General features: G+C 48.4%; 1 protein-coding gene across 3 annotated transcripts; it reads left to right on the forward strand.

The window, feature by feature from the left end:
* Positions 1 to 13,492: 13,492 nt before the first annotated feature.
* On the forward strand, positions 13,493 to 22,720 carry GNMT (glycine N-methyltransferase). Of its 3 annotated transcripts, none has more exons than XM_003833281.6 (6): positions 13,499 to 19,836; positions 21,064 to 21,191; positions 21,614 to 21,730; positions 21,924 to 22,066; positions 22,168 to 22,289; positions 22,375 to 22,720. In XM_003833281.6, the coding sequence occupies exons 1-6, from the start codon at positions 19,631 to 19,633 to the stop codon at positions 22,544 to 22,546; spliced, it is 888 nt and encodes a 295-aa protein (XP_003833329.1). In that variant the 5' UTR covers positions 13,499 to 19,630; the 3' UTR covers positions 22,547 to 22,720. The 3 variants fall into 3 exon arrangements, with proteins under 3 accessions (XP_054969597.1, XP_003833329.1, XP_034818002.1); XM_034962111.3 differs by having other exon boundaries at positions 13,502 to 19,364; XM_055113622.2 differs by having other exon boundaries at positions 13,493 to 21,191.
* The last annotated feature ends 9 nt before the right edge of the window (positions 22,721 to 22,729 follow it).

Genomic DNA, 22,729 nt, shown 5'->3' on the forward strand with positions numbered 1-22,729 from the left:
GGCTTGTTGCATACTCACTAGCTTTCACGCAGCCCACCCAGCAGCAGCTTACTCTGGCCCTGCCTAGAAAGGCAGAATGCAGGAAACCTGGCTTTCCGGGTTTTTTTCTTTCCCTTTTTTTTTTTTTTTTTGAGACGGAATCTCGCTCTATCGCCCAGGCTGGAGTGCAGTGGCATAATCTCAGCTCACTGCAAGCTCCACCTCCCAGGTTCGCACCATTCTCCTGCCTCAGCCTCCCAAGTAGCTGGGACTACAGGCGCCTGCCACCACGCCCAGCTAATTTTTTGTATATATATATATTTTTTTAGACGAGGTGGGGTTTCACTGTGTTAGCCAGGATGGTTTTGATCTCCTGATATCGTGATCCGCTTGCCTCGGCCTCCCAAAGTGCTGGGATTACAGGCGTGAGCCACCACGCCTGGCTAATTTTTAGTAGACACAGGGTTTCACCATATTGGTCAGGCTGGTCTCAAACTCCTGACCTCAGTTGATCCACCCGCCTTGGCCTCCTAAAATGCTGGGATTACAGGCATGAGCCACCACGCCCAGCCTATTTTTTCTAGTTTTTTTTTTTTTTTTTGGTAGAGACGGGGTTTTGCCGTGTTGCCCAGGCTGGTCTCACACTTCTGGGCTCCAGCAATCCTCCCACCTCAGCCTCCCAAAGTTTTGGAATTACAGGTGTGTGGCTCAGCGCCCAGCCCGGGTTTTTCTTTTCTTCTCCCCACCACACAAGCCTTTCCGAACTTGGGCGTTGCCTCCCACTTTCCTATACCCCTTCCCATCCATGGCTTGTTTTTGTTTTGATTCAGAACAGGCAGAAATTAATCTACCTGATATACAGAAATTCATATAGATGAATTTCTACCTGTTCTGAATCAAAACACAAGCCATGTGCAGTGCATGCCTGTAGTCCCAGCTACTTGGGAGGTGGCTTGAGAGGATCACTTGAGCCCAGGAGTTCCAGTCCAGCCTGAGCAACACAGTGAGACCCTCATCTCTAAAAAGCGAATAAAAACAAAAAAAACACCAAAACAACCAGGATGTCTCCCATTTGCACTCCACTTAAGTGTGGAGACTTAGGCTGATCACATCACTGCACTCCAGCCTGAGTAACAGACTGAGACCCTGTCTCAAAAAACAAAATGAGACAAAAAACCTGCTCGTAATAAAGTGTGAAATTATAAAAAGAACCTCTGTTTTTAAAAGTTTTCTATTTGTATAAATTTATAGGGCACAAGTATAATCAGGTAAGGGTACTGCCTGCACTCAAGTTAACCTGATTTCCGTCCTCCTGTCAGAAGCCTCATTAGAACAAGATTCTAAACTTAACTCACCTGGACATGAGAGTCACCTAGAATACTTGTTAAACATACAGATGTCTGGGCTTGCCTCAGACTTGCTGGGTTGAGACCTGGGAGTCTGCATGCTTAGCAAACATCTCTCACGGTCCTTAAGAGGAGGCAGCTAGAACTCACTTCACCAAGATAAACCCAGGGTGTTGTCTTAAGATGGGGCAGGACTTCAGTGAATTTACAGTGGGTCAATGTCTTGTCCTCAGAAACAAACAGCAGAATGGCTCCATCTCTGTTGAAGACTTCCATCAACTAGAACCACGAGGGCTGATGGACAGACCACAAGGCCAGTTTGTTCCAGTTCAATGATTAAAAGAACCACAGATGACCAGGCACAGTGGCTCACGCCTGTAATCCCAGCACTTTGGGAGCCCGAGGTGGGTGGATCACGAGATCAGGAGTTTGAGACCAGCCTGGCCAATATGGTGAAACCCCGTCTCTACTAAAGATACAAAAAATTAGCCAGGTGTGGTGGCTCACGCCTGTAATCCCAGCTATTCAGGAGGCTGAGGCAGAAGAATGACTCAAACCCAGGAGGCAGAGGTTGCAGTGAGCCGAGATCATGCCATTGCACTCCAGCCTGGGCAACAGGCAAGACTCTGTCTGAAACAAAACAACAACAAAACATGCTCAGACAGTAAAATCTCACGAGTGCTGCATCAGGGCTTCCATATTCATTTGAAAGGGCAGGTCCTAGGAGGCAGGCTCCTCTCCTTACTTTGAGACTGCTGGGTGGCATTTCCGTAGATCTTTATGCAAGTTAGGAAAAGGTGCTCTTCACACCTTTAACTTCCATCTGTCAGAAAATTGTTTTGCCGGGTGTGGGGTCTCACACCTGTAATCCCATCTCTTTGAGAGGCTGAGGCGGGTGGATCACCTGAGGTCAGGAGTTCGAGACCAGCCTGGCCAACTTGGTGAAACCCCGTCTCTACTAAAATACAAAAATTAGCCTGGTGTGGTGGCATGCACCTGTAATCCCAGCTACTTGGGAGGCTGAGACAGGAGAATTGCTTGAACCTCCTGCCACTGCACTCCAGCCTGGGTGACAGAGTGAGACTCCGTCTCCAAAAAAAAAAAAAAAAGAAAATTGTTTTAATTACATTTGTTAGAAAAAGACACTTCACTGAATGCCTGCCAGAAAATTATCATCATAAATCTACAAACCCATGGGGTTTGTCCTGTGAATGGGAGCCCCACACTCCCCTCTAGTGTGGAGACTTATGCTGTCCAGATGTTGACCGCAGCCCTGCATCACTATAGTTCCCAAATATGAACAAAATTACCCTTATTTTTTGATCTTGAAAGAAAAGCCTATTTTTTATGACAGATATATGGGTCCATGCTAAGTCACTTGTTTCAATGAGATGGACCCTACTGCCAGCTCTGGTAATAGCAACATGTATTAGCACCAACTGCCCCTAAGTGGAAAAGATTGCCCAAAAAAGAAAAAAAAAAAAAAGACATTAAAAAGCCATATTGGCCGGACATGGTGGCTCACGCCTGTAATCCCAGCACTTTGGGAGGCTGAGGTGGGTGGATCACGAGGTCGGGAGATCCAGATCATCCTGGCTAACACGGTGAAACTCCGTCTCTACTAAAAATACAAAAAAAAAAAATTAGCCGGGCGTGGTGGCGGGCGCCTGTATTCCCAGCTGCTCCGGAGGCTGAGGCAGGAGAAAGGCGTGAACCCGGGAGGCGAACCCTGCGGTGAACCGAGATCGCACTACTGACTCCAGCCTGGGCGACAGAGCGAGACTCCGTCTCAAAAAAAAAAAAGCTACAGAAAAAATGTTACTAAGAAGGTCATAAGAAAAATATATTTATTGTTCGTTAAGTGGAAGTGGATCATCTTAAGGTCTTCATCCTTCTCATCTTGGGAGAAGCTGATTTTGAAGTCTCGGGGTGGCAGAGACAGGAGAAAATCCACATATATGTGGGCCCACATAGTTCAGCTCCATGTTGTGTGTGTGAGGGTCAATGGCAATCTGGCTTTTTTTTTTTTTTTTTTTTTTTGAGACGGAGTCTTGCTCTCTCTCCCAGGCTGGAGTGCAGTGGCACGTTCTCGGCTCACTGCAAGCTCCGCCTCCTGGGTTCACACCATTCTCCTGCCTCAGCCTCCCGAGTAGCTGGGACTACAGGCGCCCGCCACCACGCCCGCTAATTTTTTGTATTTTTAGTAGAGACAGGGTTTCACCATGTTAGCCAGGATGGTCTCGATCTCCTGACCTCGTGATCCGCCCGCCTCAGCTTCCCAAAGTGCTGGGATTACAGGCGAGCCACTGCGCCTGGCCTCTATAGCTTTAATGTAAGATTACACTATATAATACGCATACAAGCTATGTGTTATTGGCCTGGCATGGTAGCTCACCCCTGTAATCCCAGCACTTTGGGAAGCCGAGGTGGACAGATCACCTGAAGTCAGGAGTTCAAGACTAGCCTGGCCAACATGGTGAAACCCCGTCTCTACTAAAAATACAAAAATTAGCCTATGTGCTGGTGCACGCCTGTAATCCCAGCTACTCAGGAGGCTGAGGCAGAAGAATCGCTTGAACCCGAGAGGCAGAGGCTGCAGTAAGCCGAGATCACACCACTGCACTTCAGCCTGGGCAACAGAGTGAGACTTGGTCTGTCTCTCAAAAAAAAGATATGTATTATCGACTTTATGTTATAGGTAAGGGTTCTGGTCCATAGTAAGTTATTAGTAATCGAGTTTTTGGGGAGTCAGAAGTTATACATGGGGGCCAGGCACAGTGGATCACGCCTGTAGTCCCAGCATTTTGAAAGGCTGAGGCAGGCAGATCGCTTGAACTCAGGAGTTTGAGACCAGCCTGGGCAACATGGCGAAACCCCATCTCTACAGAAAAATAGAAAAATTAGCCAGGCACGGTGGTGCATTCCTGTGGTCTCAGCTACTTGGGAGGCTGAGATGGGAGGATCACTTGAGCACAGGAGGCGGAGGTTTCAGTGAGCTGAGATCATGCCATTGCACCCTAGCCTGGTTAACAGAGCAAGACCCTGTCTCAAAAAAAAAAACAAAAAACAAAAAGTTACACATGGATTTTCAACTGTGTGGGGAGTCAGGGCCTCTAACCCCCAAGTTGTTCAAGGGTAACCTGGACTCACCAACCCAGTCTTGGTGTTTTAGATGTAATGGCGTGTGCTACGTCACCTGTTTCAATAAGCAATGCTTAGCCTGTTATCAGGGCCTGAAATAGCATATCATATTTATGTTGAATAATAGTAGCTCAGTGAACAGATCTGTGTGTACTGAAGAGATCTTACTGGAGGTTAGCACTCCTTAAAACCGCCTTTTTTTTTTCTTTTGAGATGGAGTCTCACTCTTTCACTTAGGCTGGAGTGTAGTAGTACAATCTAGGCTCTCTGCAACCTCCACCTCCCAAGTAGCTGAGACCTACAGGCACGCACCACCATGCCTGGCTAATTTTTGTATTTTTTAGTAGAGATGGGGTTTCACCATATTGGCCAGGCTGGTCTCGAACTCCTGACTTCGTGATCCACCCACCTCAGCCTCCCAAAGTGCTGGGATTACAGGCGTGAGCCACTGCGCCCGGCCAAAACCCTGCTTTTAATAAAGTGTGAAATGGTAAAAAGAACCTCTCTTTTTTTTTAAGTTTTCTATTTGTATAAATGTATAGGGCAAAAGTATCGTTTTGTTACATGCATAGAGTGTGTAGTGGTGAATTCAGGGCTTTTCGGGAGAACCTCTCTTCTTACACATCAGTGGAGTACTCACTGATAACACTACGCTTAATAGTAATGTCGCCATTATTAGTGTTATGACCCACTGATATAGAGACCTATTTGACAACTAACAGGACTTTCTTAAAAGTCCAAAAAAGGATCCGCTTTGATAATTCTGCTGGGAGATCCAAGTGGGTGGGTGGATCTGCTAGCACCACTCCTCAAGTGTTTCAATGTTCAGTCTGGGGTAGATCCAATTAGCAGAGAAGAGTTTTTATGCAATGGCTTGGACTAGAGTTTGGAATTTGGCAGTCATCACTGGAAAAATGAATTTCTGCCTGTTCTGAATCAAAACAAAACAAGCCATGTGCAGTACACACCTGTAGTCCCAGCTACTTGGGAAGTGACTTGAGAGGATCACTTGAGCCCAGGAGTTCCAGTCCAGCCTGAGCAACACAGTGAGACCCTCATCTCTAAAAAGCAAATAAAAATAAAAAACACCAAAACAACCAGGATGTCTCCCATTCGCAGTTATTGTATCTACATAATTCACAATTGCAGGATTTTAATGTGTCCTCAAATAGGACTTGGAGTTTGTCCAGTTACAGCCACATTCCCAAGATGAAGTCTTTTTGCAAACATGTCACACATTTAGGAATGAAGAATTTAGTCTTTTCAGCCAATTCCAAATAATGTGTCCCACATTTAAAATATCACCTGTTCTTCTTTTCTTTTCTTTTTTCTTTTTTTGAGATGGAGTCTCACTCTGTTGCCCAGGGAAGCGCAGTGGCGCGATCTTGGCTCACTGCAACCTCCACCTTCCAGGTTCAAGTGATTCTCCTGCCTCAGCTTCCTGAGTAGCTGATTACAGGTGTGTGCCACCACACCCGGCTAATTTTTGTATTTTTAGTAGAGACAGGATTTCACCGTGTTGGCCAGGCTGGACCTATACTTATTTTCAGTGAAGTCAAACAGTAAATTGATTTATATTCTGTGATCTTTTCCATGGCCCAGGGCATCTAAAATTTACAGAGAGATGGCCAGGCATGGTGGTCATGCCTGTAATCCCAGTACTTTGGGAAACCGAGGCAGGTGGATTGCTTGAGCCCAGGAGTTTGAGACCAGCCTGGATAACAAAGTGAGACTGTCTCTACAAAAATAAAATAAAATTTATGGAGACGAATTAAGTAAAATAAAAAGCAGTTTTAATATATTTTAGTGGGCAGGACATGGACAATTTGTAGATGAAGGATTGCAATTATTTGGTACATTTTGGCAATAATTAAAGAAGATATAATAGATATAATTAGATACAATATTCTACCTAATGAAATATCAACGAATAATATGTAAAGAAGAGTTCAAACACGCCGGGTGAGGTGGTTTATGCCTGTAATCCCAGCACTTTGGGAGGCTGAGGCAAGAGGATCGCTTGAGCCCAGGAGTTGGAGACAAGCTTGAGTGACACAGACATACCAAAAAAAAAAATTAGCCAGGCATGGTGGCGCACCCCCATAATGGCAGCTGCTCAAGAGGCTGAGGTGGGAAGATCGCTTGAGCCTGCAAGTTCGAGGCTGCAGTGAGCTATGATCACACCACTGTGTTCCAGCCTAGGCGACAAAGCAAGACCCTGTTTTAAAAAAAAAAAATTAAATTTTAAAAAGGAGTGACCCTACTACCTCCTTCAGCATTCCTTTCCCACACAAAGCAAATGGAAAAGAAACTAATAATAAAGGGAAAAATAATAAAGTGCCATAAGCCACTTAACATTTCAAATATTGTATATATAGCCAATCTATTTGTAGACAGTGACAAAGAAATTATTCCCGTATCATCTTGGTTATTATTCCAATCACTCTTCATTCTCCAGACTTTTTTTCTTTTTCTTTTTCTTTTCTTTTTTTTTTTTTTTGAGGCAGAGTCTCCCTCAGTCATCCAGGCTGGAGTACAATGGCACAATCTCGGCTCACTGCAACCTCTGCCTCCTGGGTTCAAGCGATTCTCCTGCCTCAGCCTCCCAAGTAGTTGGGATTACAGGCGCCTGCCACCACACCCAGCTAATTTTTGTCTTTTCAATAGAGACAGGGTTTCACCATGTTGGCCAGGCTGGTCTCCAACTCCTGACCTCAAGTGATCCGCCCACCTCGGCCCCCAAAAGTGCTGGGATTACAGGTGTCAGCCACCGCTCCTGACCAAGAATGCATTTTTAAGGCCGGGCAAGGTGGCTCAAGCCTGTAATCCCAGCACTTTGGGAAGCGAGGCAGGCGGATCACGAGGTCAGGAGTTGGAGACCAGCCTGGCCAACATGGTGAAACGCCATCTCTACTGAAAATACAAAAAAATTAGCTGGGTGTGTTGGCGCATGCCTGTAATCCCAGCTACTTAGGAGGCTGAGGCAGGAGAATCACTTGACGGAATCTTACTCTGTCACCCAGGCTGCAGTGCAGTGGCTTGATCTCAGCTCACTGCAACCTCTGCCGCCTCAGTTCAAGTGATTCTTGTGCCTCACCCTCCCAAGTAGCTGGGACTACAGGCGTGTGCCACCACGCCCGGCTAATTTTTTTGTATTTTTAGTAGAGACAGGGCTTTGCCATGTTGGCCAGGGTGGTCTGGAACTCCTGACCTCAAGTGATCTGCCCCCCTCGGCCTCCCAAAGTGCTGGGATTACAGGTATGAGCCACCATGCCCAGACAAGATAATTAATTTAACATGAGATTAAAAAAAAAAAAAATCTAAGGGTAGTGGAGTAAATTTTCCCCAGAATATTCTGTAAAATAAAGAGTGGATTTACTTATAGTTCTCCAATTCAGGCTTTTTTTTAGACAAAGTCTCACTCTGTCACCTAGGCTGGAGTGCAGTGGCACAATCTCAGCTCACTGCAACCTCTGCTTCCCAGGTTCAAGCAAATCTCCCTGCCTTAGCCTTCTGAGTAGCTAGGATTACAGGTGCCTGCTACCACGCCCAGCTAATTTTTGTATTTTTTAGTAGAGATGATGTTTCACCATGTTGGCCAGGCTGGTCTCAAACTCCTGACCTCAGGTGATCCGTCCGCCTCAGCCTCCCAAAATGCTGGGATTACAGGCATAAGCCACCATGCCCGGCCCCAATCCAGGCTTTCTAAACCTGTTGCCAAAGATGCATCTGTAGGATCAGATACAAAAAAATTAGCTGGGTGTGGTGGTGCATGCCTGTAATCCCAGCTACTCGGGAGGCTGAGGCAGGAGAATCGCCTGAACCCAGGAGGTGGAGTTTGCAGTGAGCCAAGATCGTGCCATTGCACTCCAGCCTGGGCAACAAGAGCGAAACTCCATCTCAAAAAAAAAAGAAAGAAAGAATAGCAAGGACACCAAACACCCCCATTCCCGGCCCTGGACTTTGTCCATGTGTTAATGGTGGAGGGTGTCCAGGTTCTTGTCATCTTAAACAAACAATTGGACAAAATGCACAAACAAGGAAGGAATGAAGGGTTTTATTGAAAATGAGCCGGGCGCAGTGGCTCACGCCTGTAATCCCAGCACTTTGGGAGGCTGAGGCGGGCCGATCACAAGATCAGGAGATTGAGACCATCCTGGCTAACACGGTGAAACCCCATCTCTACTAAAAATACAAAAAAATTAGCCAGGCGTGGTGGCGGGCGCCTGTAGTCCCAGCTACTTGGGAGACTGAGGCAGAATGGTGTGAACCCAGGAGGTGGAGGTTGCAGTGAGCCAAGATTGCGCCACTGCACTCCAGCCTGGGCGACAGAGCGAGACTCCATCCCAAAAAAAAAAAAAAAAAAAGACAATGAAAGTACACTCCACAGTGTGGGAGCGAGAATGAGCATAGGGGCTCAAAGGCCCTGTTACAAAATGTTTGTGAGTTTAAATACCCTCTACTTGGGGAATGCCCTATGTAAATGAAGAAGATGAAGTAAAGTTACAATTGCAAAGTTATTAATGATGTATGCCCTAAGGAGAGGATATTTCCTGTTATAGATGAAGTGTGAATTGGCCTTATGTTACCTGCCTCCAGACCCTATTTTCCTGCCTCATCTGCCCCCTGAGATGTGATCCCCATAAATCTTTATGGGAGGCAGAGGGACAGACGGTCTTTTTTCTGTAACTGCTTCATGCTGGCTTGGGGGATGGTCCCCACCTATTAGGGATCATGGAACTCTCACCCTGCTCTGTCTAGTGGAGGCAGGGTAGCTTTTTGATGGCCAGGGGTGATGTCTTCACCTGGAACTGGCTGGAAGCTTTGTTGCATGATCAGCTGAAGCTTGATGGTCTCTAGGCAAGAGGAAATGAATTTGGTTAAAACATTTAATGGGAACTGCAGGGGGTGGATACCTATGCTGTTAGAAATGTTTGTTATATTGACCAGGCGCAGTGGCTTACGCCTGTAATCCCAGCACTTTGGGAGGCCGAGGCAGGCAGATCACGAGGTCAGGAGTTCAGGATCAGCCTGGCCAACATAGTGAAACCTTGTCTCTACTAAATACAAAAAAATTAGCCGGGCGGGGTGGTGCACGCCTGTAATCCTAGCTACTCAGGAGGCTGAGGCAGGAATGTTGCTTGAACCTGGGAGGTGGAGGTTACAATGAGCTGAGATTGAGCCACTGCACTCCAGTCTGGGGGCGAGGGAGTGAGACTCCGTCTCCGAAAAAAAAAAAAGAAAGGTTTGTCATAGAGATTTGCAGGAGAAAAAAAACTTGGTCTGTTTTAGAATCTATGTATTTCCTTAAAGTCCTAGCATGAGCGACTCCATTTTGGTTTGGTTTGTTGAGGCCTAGTGCATGAGCCTAGTCCAAAACAATGGCCTTCCATAATTTTGTTTAAAAAATTACCCCTTTTTGGTTAGGCTGTCATTTAAGTGAGAGTGTGACCAAACCTTAGGGACTTAGCGCCACTCTCAGTTACCATCATTTTGGGTTTCCTATCTCAGCACATCATTTATAGCTTACAGTGTCCTTATGGTTGCACATTTTTTTAGCTCCTGTTATTCCAGTTGAAGAGAGACCATTTGACATTCTAGAGATGGCTGCATGCAAGCATTTAAAACCTTTGAGAGAATAGAGCGCACCAGGGAGACTATTATTATGACTATCGGGAGGATGATACCAAGAGTTTGGAGTATGCTCCTTACCCAGGTTCCCCATAAACCAAACCACCTAAAATCACATTGATCAAAGAATGAACTAGATAAAGAGTTTACTCATGGCCGGGCGTGGTGGCTCACGTCTGTAATCCCAGCACTTTGGGAGGCCGAGATGGGCAGATCACCTGAGGTTGGGAGTTCAAGACCATCCTGACCAACATGGTGAAACCCCGTCTCTACTAAAAACACAAAATTAGCCAGGCATGGTGGTGCATGCCTGTAGTCCCAGCTACTCGGGAGGCTGAGGCAGGAGAATCGCTTGAACCCAGGAGGCAGAGGTTGCGGTGAGCCGAGATCGTGCCATTGCACTCCAGCCTGGGCAACAAGAGCAAAACTCCGTCTCAAAAAGAAAAAAAAAGTTTACTCACTTGACTAAGCAGTCTCTTTGTTAATCCCCTACCACTATATTTCTATAATCTTCATGTGATGTATTTCTCCGTAGGCCACAAGTGCCAGCAGCTGCACAGATACTTCTCTGTTTAGCCAATTCTATCATAACTTTCACAAGAGAATTTAAAGTCTATTGTATAACTGTAGCCTTTACAGTAGAATTTGCTATAGAACCCATCATGAGGGATACTTTTTTTTTTTTGAGACGAAGTTTCGCTTTTGTTGCCCAGGCTAGAGTGCAATGGCACCATCTTGGCTCACTGCAACCTCTGCCTCCCGGGTTCAAGCGATTCTCATGCCTCAGCCTCCCGAGTAGCTGGGATTACAGGTGCACCACCATGCCCAGCTAATTTTTATGTATATATACATATATTTTTTAGTAGAGACGGGGTTTCACCACATTGGCTAGACTGGTCTCAACCTCCTGACTTCAGGTGATCCGCCTGCCTCGGCCTCCCAAAGTACTGGGATTACAGGCATAAGCCACCGTGCCCGGCCCCATTAAAGTTTTTTACCTGCACTGGGCCTTCATTTTTTATCTATTAAAGTATAAAGTTATCCATATATAAGGTTGGCTGCAAACTCCTTCACTAATAAAAGTACATCCCATTAGTGCACATAACAGATGCCTTTTCCACTTTTATTGTTCATAGAGGCATAAGCAAGAACAAATATTGAAAGATAAGAGTTTTGTGACAGTAGAAGTCTTAATCTGTGAATTTGGGAAAAGCTTATTCACATCAAAGATGCCATCCTCGGCCAGGCGCAGTGGCTCACGCCTGTGATCCCAGCACTTTGGGAGGCTGAGGCGGGCGGATCACCTGAGGTCAGGAGTTAGATATCAGCTTGTCCAACATGGTGAAACCCCGTCTCTACTAAAAATATAAAAATTAGCCGGGTGTGGTGGCGAGCACCTGTATACTTGGGAGGCTGAGATAGGAGAATCGCTATTATAAAAAGTAGAGGTTCCTCTTCAAAGACTTTCCTCCCCATCTAATTAGGGATAAATAGTAACTTCTCTTAGAAGCAAAATTTATTCAAAGATCTGTGGTGACATTCTTAAATATCTGCAAGCCATGATAAAGAAATCAATGTACTTTATGTTCTTAGCTCCCACAATGTAGCCTAAATATTTGCCCTGGCATGCTTATACTGGTCCAAACAAACATTAGGTCATAGCCTGTTCCTCATCCTTATTTGAAGGTGTTTTTACCTTTCTCAGCATTCCACAAGTTACCTCCTCCTTCCTTTGTTCTCCTCTGCCTTTGCCTCTTTTAAAAGTTCTAAGTTGCTAGCCAATCGGGACAAATACAAAATGTGAAGTCCCATTCCAGCCAATGGAAACCGGTCACAGCAGTAGGGTGGACGCGTCAGGTTATAAATGACCCTGTCTCCTTTGTTCAGTGTACTCTCATGGCAAAACTGCTGGCGAGGGTACCCTTTCTGCAGAAAGTAAAAATGGCCTTCCTGAGGAAATTGAATTTATGTTCAAGTGCTATTTCTTTATGGCACTGGGGAACAAGCATTTCTTTTTTAATTTTTTTTATATTTAATATTAAACATTTAATATATTAAGTGAATACATTCAAATCTGCAAACAATACAGCTAGGTTGTAGAAGAGTTAAAAAAATCCCTCCACTCAGTTTTTGCCAAAACACCACCTGTAAGCACTGAGAAGCCTACTGATGCACGCATTATCCTTTGGGCCAATAGAAACAAACGTTTTAATAAAATGCTTTCCCAGTAGTCAAATTGTCTTCCTGAGTAAAGCTAAACTTGTTGTAGTGAGAACAGGTAGTGTTTATTTCTAGCTTCTTCTGGGTTCCAGGTTACCTAAGACCCAAGGGTAATGACAATGGGCAGCTCCACTTTATTAAAAGCCAACATTTAGCCCAGACATTTTATTCTCCAAAAATTAGCAAGCATAGCTTTACATTCAAGTTGGGTATAATGACTTTATTTTCCCAGTAATTCCCTAAATAAAACATTATTACAAAAAATGACTCTTCCCAGTGCAAAATCTTAACATTTTGCTTTTATGAGCAAAAGCCTGTATTTTACATATTTTTTTTTTTGAGACGGAGTCTCGCTGTCACCCAGGTTGGAGTGCAGCGGCGCGATCTCGGCTCACCGCAGGCTCTGTCCCCCAGGGTTCACACCATTCTCCTGCCTCAGCCTCCCAAGCAGCTGGGACCACAGGCGCCCGCCACCACGCCCGGCTAATTTTTTGTATTCTCAGTAAAGACGGGGTTTCACCGTGTTAGCCAGGATGGTCTCGATCTCCCGACCTCGTGATCCGCCCACCTCGGCCTCCCAAAGTGCTGGGATTACAGGCGTGAGCCACCGCGCCCGGCCTACGTATTTCTTATATTGATTTTTACATTTTCAGGTTCTCAAAAGGACTTACTCATTTTACCTGTAACACTTGGACGTCTGAATGTAACATGCACTAGAAAAAAAAAATTCTATCACCTTGGATAGGATAGTGATGGAGGAAAATGTTGACATTGACTATATACCCTCACCTAGTATTCTGTGTAAAATCATGTTTCCCTAAAGAGGACTCTGATTTGTCCAGTTGCATCCTTGCAACTTGGCACAGGTTGGCAGGTAAAAATGACCTTTCTGTAGAAGTAGAAGCCTATTCTTCACATGTAAGTTTTGATTACTACTATTTTATCACATCTTAAATATATAAATCTCAGACTGGGCGTGGTGGTGCACGCCTGCAATCCCAGCACTTTGGGAGGCCAAGGCAGGCAGATCACCTGAGGTCGGGAGTTTGAGACCAACCTGCCCATGAAGAAACCACACCTCTACTAAAAATACAAAACCAGCCAGGCATGGTGGCACATGCCTGTAATCCCAGCCACTTGGGAGGCTGAGGCAGGAGAACCACTTGAACCCAGGAGGCAGAGGTTGCGGTGAGCCGAGATCGTGCCATTGCACTCCAGCCTTAGCAGCAGCCATTGCAGTCTTTTTAGATGCTTGCTTAGCCTTTTTTGCTTCCTTAGCAGCCCTGATAGCTTGTTCTTGTCGAGCCTTTCTAACTTCAGGTTTCTGATTCCTCTTGGCCATTATGTCAGCAAGAGATGCACCAGTAATGGCCCTCTGGAATTTGACTGCTCGGTGGGTTCTTTTCTTTTGAATTTCTTCTGACTGCCCCTTTTTGTGCTTCCTTCTGTAGAGGACAGTCCAGTTTATCTGCCGAGGATTCCTCTTGGAAAGGAACGCCGACTCGCATTTCGCATTAAGAAACTGGAAAACCTTCCCGTCGGTCCTGGCGTAGCGCCTCCCGTGTCCGGGGTAGATCTTGTACCCGCTAAAACTGCACAGCTCGACCTTCATGGCGACAGCTCCACAGAAAGACAAAAGATGGCGAAAAGTCTTTTTTAATTTTTAAAAAAAATTATTTATTTATTTTTTTGAGATGGAGTCTCGCTCTGTCACCCAGGCTGGAGTGCAGTGGCGCGATCTCGGCTCAGTGCAAGCTCTGCCTCCCAGGTTCACACCATTCTCCTGCCTCAGCCTCCTGAGTAGCTGGGATATCAGGCGCGTGCCACCACACCCAGCTAAATTTTTTTTTTTTTTTTTTGTATTCTTATTAGAGACGGGGTTTCACCGTGTTAGCCAGAATGGTCTCAATCTCCTGACCTCGTGATCTGCCCGCTTCGGCCTCCCAAAGTGTTGGGATTACAGGCGTGAGCCACTGTGCCCGGCCAATTTTTTTTTTGAAACGGAGTTTCATTCTTGTTGCCCAGGCTGGAGTGCAATGGTGTGATCTCGGTTCACCGCAACCTCCCCCTCGCAGGTTCAAGCGGTTCTCCTGCCTCAGCCTCCTGAGTAGCTAGGATTACAGGCAGGCGCCACCACGCCCAGCTAATTTTTTGCATTTTTAGTAGAGACGGGGTTTCTCCATGTTGGTCAGGCTGGTCTCAAACTCCTGACCTCAGGTGTTCTGCCTACCTCGACCTCCCAAAGTGCTGGGATTACAGGCATGAGCCACCGCACCCAGCCTCCAGGGAACAAGCATTTCTGGCAACTTGAACCCAGGAGGCGGAGGTTGCAGTGAGCCGAGATGGCACCACTCATTCCAGCCTGGGCGACAGAGGGAGACTCCATCTGAAAAAAACAAAAACTAAACCATATGTAAAACAAACATTGTTTTGGTCCAGAAAGATGGGACAACTGGAGGTGAGGAGGCTTGGGGGCTTTCAGATCACAGGTGGGAGACAAAGGGTTGCGTTCTTTTGAGTTTCTGATTAGTCTCTCCAAAGGAAGCAATCAGATATGCATTTATCTCAATGGAGGCAGGCTCTCCCCAAGCTCTCAGCTTGAATTAACACTGACATTTAAAAATATCTAGCAAAGACAAACATAAAATTTAGACAAAACCTATGCTGACAAATCTGAAGGCCTTTTTATTTTTATTCCCCCAATAATTTTAAAGCTGGCTAGTTTAGTAAAGTTATACTTAAGTGGACTTGAAAATTGCTTATACGTATTTACTTAATTACTTAAGCCCTCTTTTTTTTTTTTTGAGACAGGAGTCTCGCTCTGTTGCCCAGGCTGGAGTGCAATGGCACGACCTCGGCTCACTGCAGCCTCCACCTCCTGAGTTCAAGCAATTCTCCTGCCTCAGTCTCCCGAGTAGTTGGGATTACAGGCGCCCACCACCACGCCCGGCTAATTTTTGTATTTTTAGTAGAGACAGGGTTTCGCCATGCTGGTCAGGCTGGTCTCGAATTCCTGAGCTCATGATCCACCTCAGCCTCCCCAAGTATTGGGATTACAGGCGTGAGCCACTGCGCCTGGCCGAGCCCTCTTTTACTTATAAGTCAATTTGGTAGACACAACATATAGCAGTAAGTGTACATATAAGTAGATACATCTAGACATGTATACGCACACATAAACGATGACCTGGAACGTTAGCCATGAGATGGCAGTACAAGCTTGAAGGTTTTACTTTGCCCTAATGGATAATGCAAGGAAGGCTGTGAACCAAAATTTTGGGTAAAGCAGTCTCCATGGCAGTTTTATTTTTATTTATATTTATTTATTTTTTGAGACAGAGTTTCTCTCTTGTTGCCCAGGCTGGAGTGCAATAGCGCAATCTTGGCTCATCGCAACCTCCACCTCCCAGATTCAAGCGATTCTCCTGCCTCAGCCTCCCAAGTAGCTGGGATTACAGGCATGCACCACCATGCCCGGCTAATTTTGTATTTTTAGTAGAGACGGGGCTTCTCCATGTTGGTCAGGCTAGTCTTGAACTCTCAACCTCAGTTGATCTGCCTGCCTCAGCCTCCCAAAGTGTTGGGATTACAGGTGTGAGCCACCGTGCCCGGCCAAAGTAGTTTGATTGATTGATTGATTTTTGTTTTGAGACGGAGTCTTGCTCTGTCGCCCAGGCTGGAGTGCAGTGGCGCAATCTTGGCTCACTGCAACCTCTGCCACCCGGGTTCAAGCGATTCTCCTGGCTCAGCCTCCCAAGTAGCTGGGATTACAGGCATGTGCCATCATGCCTGGCTAATTTTTGTATTTTTAGTAGAGACAGGGTTTTAGCATCTTGGCCAGGCTGATCTTGAACTCCTGACCACGTGATCCACCTGTCTTGGCTTCCCAAAGTGCTAGACAGTTTGATTTTTAAAGGCTAAACCTCCCCAGGCTCCAAGGAGCACTGAGGCCAAACAGTACCAAAGGAGAGCATCACCCGTTAACCAGGCCCCCTGCTTAGAAGAGTAGCACAGACCGGGCGCTGTGGCTCACACCTGTAATCCCAGCACTCTGGGAGGCCGAGGCGGGCGGATCACGAGGTCAGGAGATCGAGACCATCCTGGCTAACACGGTGAAACCCCGTCTCTACTAAAAATACAAAAAAAATTAGCCGGGTGTGGTGGCGGGCGCCTATAGTCCCAGCTTCTCAGGAGGCTGAGGCAGGAGAATGGCATGAACCCGGGAGGTGGAGCTTGCAGTGAGCCAAGATAGCGCCACTGCACTCTAGCCTGGGCGACAGAGCGAGACTCCGTCTCAAAAAAAAGACAAAAGAACAGTAGCACAAAAGCCTGGATGCATGCAACGGCATCCCACTTTCCCATTAGACAGTAAACTTCAGATTCTAAACAATTTGGGGGCCAAGCAGCATAGCAACTGTGAGAGAAAATTCTAAGGAGAGTGTTTTGTTTTTGTTTTTCTTTTTGTTTTGAGACGGAGTCTAGCTCTGTCAGGCTGGAGTGCAGTGGCGCAATCTCGGCTCATTGCAACCCCTGCCTCCCGGGTTCAAGCGATTCTCCTGCCTCAGCCTCCCGAGTAGCTGGGACTATAGGCGTGTGCCACCACACCGGCTAATTTTTGTATTTTTAGTAGAGCCGGGGTTTCACCATGTTAGCCAGGATGGTGTCGATCTCCTGACCTCGTGATCCGCCTGCCTCAGCCTCCCAAAGTGCTGGGATTACAGGCGTGAGCCACTGCGCCCGGCCCAGGAGGCTTTAATACTAGGCCTCAAAACCCCGGCCAAGGGCATCCCCTTTGGCGAGTTTGAGGTCCCAAGGAGCAGGACCAACATAGCATCTCACTGGAGGGTCCAATCTTAGAGCTCCAGATGTCTCTGGTGTTACTTAGATGGGCACTGGTGTCACTTTGCTTGCGTTCCCTCCAGAACCTGCTATGAACTTTATAAGAATAGCCATGAAGTGTGGTAAGAGCTGGATGCGGATGGGCCTTTTTGTTCCATAGCCAGTAGAGTTTGATAAGGGAAGAATTTAGCATAAGAAAAGAAGGTTTAAATCCCCTGAAACAAGTGTGAGTTTGCTCCAAGCTGCACTGCAGGTAGGATTCAGGTACCAAGTGAGGAAATGTTAAAAAAAAAAAAAAAAAAAAAAAAGTCCTTACCCCTTCAGGGCAGGGTGATTATTCCCATTTGTTCCTAGGCCTTCAGGCAATACCGGGGACTGACCCCAGCCAATTGCCCTCAATTTCCAAGGTGCTACTAGGAAATAGCCGCTCTAAGACTGAAAAAGAAAGAGGAAAAAAAATGAAAAAGACCCAGATTCCTTAAGCAAACTGGGCAGTGGCAGTTAGGCTTCTCCACACGGAAACCCCTAGTTTCACTGGCTATGACCAGAAACCTGCAGTTGCAGGCCAGGCGCGGTGGCTCACACCTGTCATCCCAGCACTTTGGGAGGCCGAGGCGGGTGGATCACGAGGTCAGGAGTTTGAGACCAGCCTGCCAAGCATGGTGAAACCCCGTCTCTACTAAAAATACAAAAATTTGCCAGATATGGTGGCACACGCCTGTAATCCCAGCTACTCAGGAGGCTGAGGCAGGATAATCGCTTGAACCCGGTAGGCGAGGTTGTAGTGGGCCAAGATCACGCCACTGCACTCCAGCCTGGGCAACAGACCGAGATTCCATGTCAAAAAAAAAAAAAAGCCAGGCGCGGTGGCTCACACCTGTAATCCCAGCACTTTGGGAGGCCGACGCCAGTGGATCACGAGGTCAGGAGTTTGAGACCGGCCTGACCAACATGGTGAAACCCTGCCTCTTCTAAAAATACAAAAATTAGCCGGGCGTGGTGGTGAGCGCCTGTAATACCAGCTACTCAGGAGGCTGAGGCAGGAGAATTGCTTGAATCTGGGAGGCGGAGATTGCAGTGAGCTGAGATTGCACCACGGCACTCCAGCCTGGCGACAGAGCGAGACTGTGTCTCAAAACAAAAACAAAAACAAAAACAAAAAAACCTGCAGTTGCTTCCATGTTTAGGCGCTGCCCACCAAGGGTCCCAAGTTGTAAAGGAAGGAGGAGAGAGAGAGAGAGAAGCACGAGAGCGGCCCTGTAATTGAGCAGAAAGGAAAGGGAGAAAAATGAATCCCAGACTTTGGGCTTACCTCTTTCTGCTGGCTGGCTCGCCAAAATATGTTAACGGTAGAGGATGTCCAGGTTCTTGGCATCTTGAACAAACAATTGGACAAAATGCACAAACAAAGCAAGAAAGGAATGAAGGATTTTATTGAAAATGAAAGTACACTCCACAGTGTAGGAGCGAGCATGAGCATAGGGGCTCAAAGGCCCTGTTACAGAGTATTTGTGAGTTTAAATACCCTCTACTTGGGGTACACCCTATGTAAATAAAGAGGATGAAGTAAAGTTACAGTTACAAAGTTATTAATGGTGGGCATACGCCCTATGGAGAGGATATTTCCCGTTATAACTGAAGTGTGAATTGGCCTTATGTTCCCTGTCTCTAGACCCTATTCTCCTGCCTCCTGTGAAAGCAGAGGGTTTTGTTTGTTTTTTGCTTTTTGTTTTTTGAGACGGAGCCTTGCTCTGTTGCCCAGGCTGGAGTGCAGTGGTGCACTCGGCTCACTGCAACTTCCGCCTTCCCGGGTTCAAGCGATTCTCCTGGCTCAGCCTTCCGAGTAGCTAGGACTACAGGCGCGTGTCACCACGTCCCAGCTAATTTTTCTTTATTTTTAGTAGAGACGTGTTAGCCAGGTTTCACCGTGTTACCGTGTTACCGTCTTCCAGCCGGGCTCCGCCCCTGGGCTTCGGTGGACAGACCAGCTTTACCTCCAGAGACTCCCGCTGTCTTCCCTGCACCGGCTGACTATACCTACACACTTCGGTGGCACAATCTTTGTTTAGATATGCTGATGCCTTCCTTCGCTGGGAACGGTCCAGTCCTGCCCGCCTGGCGCTCAGCTCTGCGGATCTCAGGGGATGGAGTGGCAATCTCATTGCTCCCGCCTCTCCTGACCCCTCTCGCCTTCTCCTCGAGACCCAGGTTAAGTGGGCAGAGGGCTCCGAGGGTCCTCTCCCGCCGTGGGATTGCACAGAGGGCTGGGTCCGCAGGCTGGCTAAAAGGACCTAGCCCAGGATTGCGAGGCAGCGCCCTCCCTGCAGCTGGACAGACTCGGGCGCCCGGCCCAAAGCCCGGCAGGGGCGTGTCCGCGCGCTCACCTGCTATTGGCCAGGTGGGGCTGTCGGCTGCCAGCAGTGCTTATGCTTTAAGTGCGGAGCGGGTGGCTGCGGAGCCAGGCGCGGCGCAGGATGGTGGACAGCGTGTACCGGACCCGCTCCCTGGGGGTGGCGGCCGAAGGGCTCCCGGACCAGTACGCGGACGGGGAGGCGGCGCGCGTGTGGCAGCTGTATATCGGGGACACCCGCAGCCGCACCGCCGAGTACAAGGCATGGCTGCTTGGGCTGCTGCGCCAGCACGGCTGCCAGCGGGTGCTCGACGTAGCCTGTGGCACCGGGTGAGCCCAGGCCGGGGCCGGGGGGCGTTGCATGAGATCGGGGTCTGGCTCAGCCTGTACTGCGCGGCCGCAGAACCACAGGGCCGGGCACGTCAGGGCGGCCTTTGCCAATCCTGGAACGGGTGGGACACCAGGGCCAGGAGCAGGTACCTGCCCGGCAGAACAGGCACTGCGAGTGCCCCGTGAGGCCAGGGGTCCAGGTAGCGGTTCGCAGGGAGAGGCCCCGGAGAAGGGAGACTGAGTGTGAGTGAGGGTGTGGGCAGAAAAAGAGCGTCCCTGAGGCTTTGGAGCCAGAGCCACGGACAGATTGCAAATATTCCTCCTGTGATGGCCTTGGGCAGTGTTAACAGTTAACATTGCTCAACATTTGCACCTGCCAAGCCCAGTGCCAGGAGCTTTTGATACATCACTTTTTCAAACCCTCACAAAGCCCCATGAAGTTAAGCAGTGATATTCTCTCATTTACTACTGGGGAAGTAAGGCCTCAGCAAAGTAAAAGTCCCTCATACATCATCCAGTGAAAAGGAGCTAACAGGCCCGGGTTGGTTAAGATCTGTCCTGTGCTCTATTTTTTTTTTTTTTTTTTTGAGATGAAGTCGTGCTCTGTCGCCCAGGCTGGAGTGCAGTGGCTCCATCTCGGCTCACTGCAAGCTCCGCCTCCTGAGTTCACGCCATTCTCCTGCCTCAGCCTCCCGAGTAGCTGGGACTACAGGCGCCCGCCACCACGCCCAGCTAATATTTTGTATTTTTAGTAGAGACGGGGTTTCGCCGTGTTAGCCAGGATGGTCTCGATCTCCTGACCTTGTGATCCGCCCACCTCGGCCTCCCAAAGTGCTGGGATTACAGGCATGAGCCACCGCGCCCGGCTTTGTCCTGTGCTCTAAACCACCATGTTCTACTGCCTTTTGTGCACACGTATTTTAACTTCAAGGAGCCTCAGCTTGTCTGTCTCTCAAATGGGAATGACACTATTTACCTCTCAGGATTGCCATGAGAATTAATGCATATTTGTAGAGTGCCTGGCTCTGAAGAGGTGCTTTTAAAAAAAAGTTGCCTTGTGGTGACAGGAAACAGATTTGTGAGGTCAGTGGAGAGGGCCTGGGGAGAGGAGGCAGAGGAACAGACTCTGAGAAGTAGAGACAAAAGTGTCTGGTGCAGGGTCTCCTCCTGGCCCTCCCAGGCTCCCCTAACTGCCTCTCTCTGCCTCTCCTCGCTGGCCGTACTCAGGGTGGACTCCATTATGCTGGTGGAAGAGGGCTTCAGTGTGACGAGTGTGGATGCCAGTGACAAGATGCTGAAGTATGCACTTAAGGAGCGCTGGAACCGGCGGCACGAGCCCGCCTTCGACAAGTGGGGTATGCAGGTCTAGCCAGGCTCCCCCAGCCCAGTCACCAGGAACACTGTTCATTCTGCCTGGGGCTCCTTTAAGTGGGGGTGGGGGTGGAGTGTTGTGTTTTCCTCGGGGAGACAGAAAAATTACTGTCATTTCTCTGAAAAGCAAGTCTTAAGCTCCAGAATGAGACACCGGGTGTGAAGAGCTGGTTTTAACTGTGTTTGTGGCATCTTGTCCCTCCCCTCAAAGAAAAACCCATAAGCACAGAGCCCTCCTTCCCAACCAGGGTTCCTTCTCCCTTGATCCCTCTTTTCTCCTCCCCCTAACTGAACGGGGAGCTTGTGTGTCTTAAGAAGAAACCCAGGCAGGACTGCACTTGGTGGAGGTGGCTGCTACTGGTACCATCGTGCCTCCCTGATTTCTCTTTCCCTTCCTGACCCCTAGTCATCGAAGAAGCCAACTGGATGACTCTGGACAAAGATGTGCCCCAGTCAGCAGAGGGTGGCTTTGATGCTGTCATCTGCCTTGGAAACAGTTTCGCTCACTTGCCAGACTGCAAAGGTAAGAGAGGGTGTGGCCTTGGGCATGGCCCCCGCCTTGAGGCCCCCTTCCACAGACATCTGGCACCTGCTCTCCTGCCAAAGCAGACTCTCTGCCTTGGCTCTGGCACCCCTGGGGACGGGAGAGATGGGAGGGAGACTGGTGCTGGGGGCCCTGAGCAGATGGAGTCTTTCTGCCCGTGCCTGGAGCTCAGGGGACCAGAGTGAGCACCGGCTGGCGCTGAAAAACATTGCAAGCATGGTGCGGGCAGGGGGCCTACTGGTCATTGATCATCGCAACTACGACCACATCCTCAGTACAGGCTGTGCACCCCCAGGGAAGAACATCTACTATAAGGTGGGGCCCTCTGGGGTGGGGGTGGGGGTGGGGTGGAGGGAGGGTCCAGTGGCCCCAAGGTGGGTTACAGAGGCTAATGCAGGCTGCCCCACCACCTACAGAGTGACTTGACCAAGGACGTCACAACATCAGTGCTGATAGTGAACAACAAGGCCCACATGGTGACCCTGGACTATACGGTGCAGGTGCCGGGGGCTGGCCAGGATGGCTCTCCTGGCTTGAGGTACCACTTGGCTCAGTGGGGGTGAGGCGGTAGTTGGGGGAGCTGAGGTCACCAGTCCTCATGGTTGCTGGGGGCTCTGTTACAGTAAGTTCCGGCTCTCCTACTACCCACACTGTCTGGCATCCTTCACGGAGCTGCTCCAAGCAGCCTTCGGAGGTAAGTGCCAGCACAGCGTCCTGGGCGACTTCAAGCCTTACAAGCCAGGCCAAACCTACATTCCCTGCTACTTCATCCACGTGCTCAAGAGGACAGACTGAGTGTGGCCTCAGCTCCCACAAGCCTCTGCCCAGGCACTGCTAGGCTCTGTCTGGAAGATGGGGACCAGCAGCCCCACACCAGGGCCAGCCTCTAGAGCAGACTGCAGCTGGGGTGCAGGGATGTGGGTTCCACAGATGGAAGGGTAAACAATATAGTCTTTTTCAGTTCCTGCATGCCTTGTG

The sequence above is a fragment of the Pan paniscus genome, chromosome 5 (assembly GCF_029289425.2).
Source record: "Pan paniscus chromosome 5, NHGRI_mPanPan1-v2.0_pri, whole genome shotgun sequence".
NCBI lineage: Eukaryota > Metazoa > Chordata > Mammalia > Primates > Hominidae > Pan > Pan paniscus.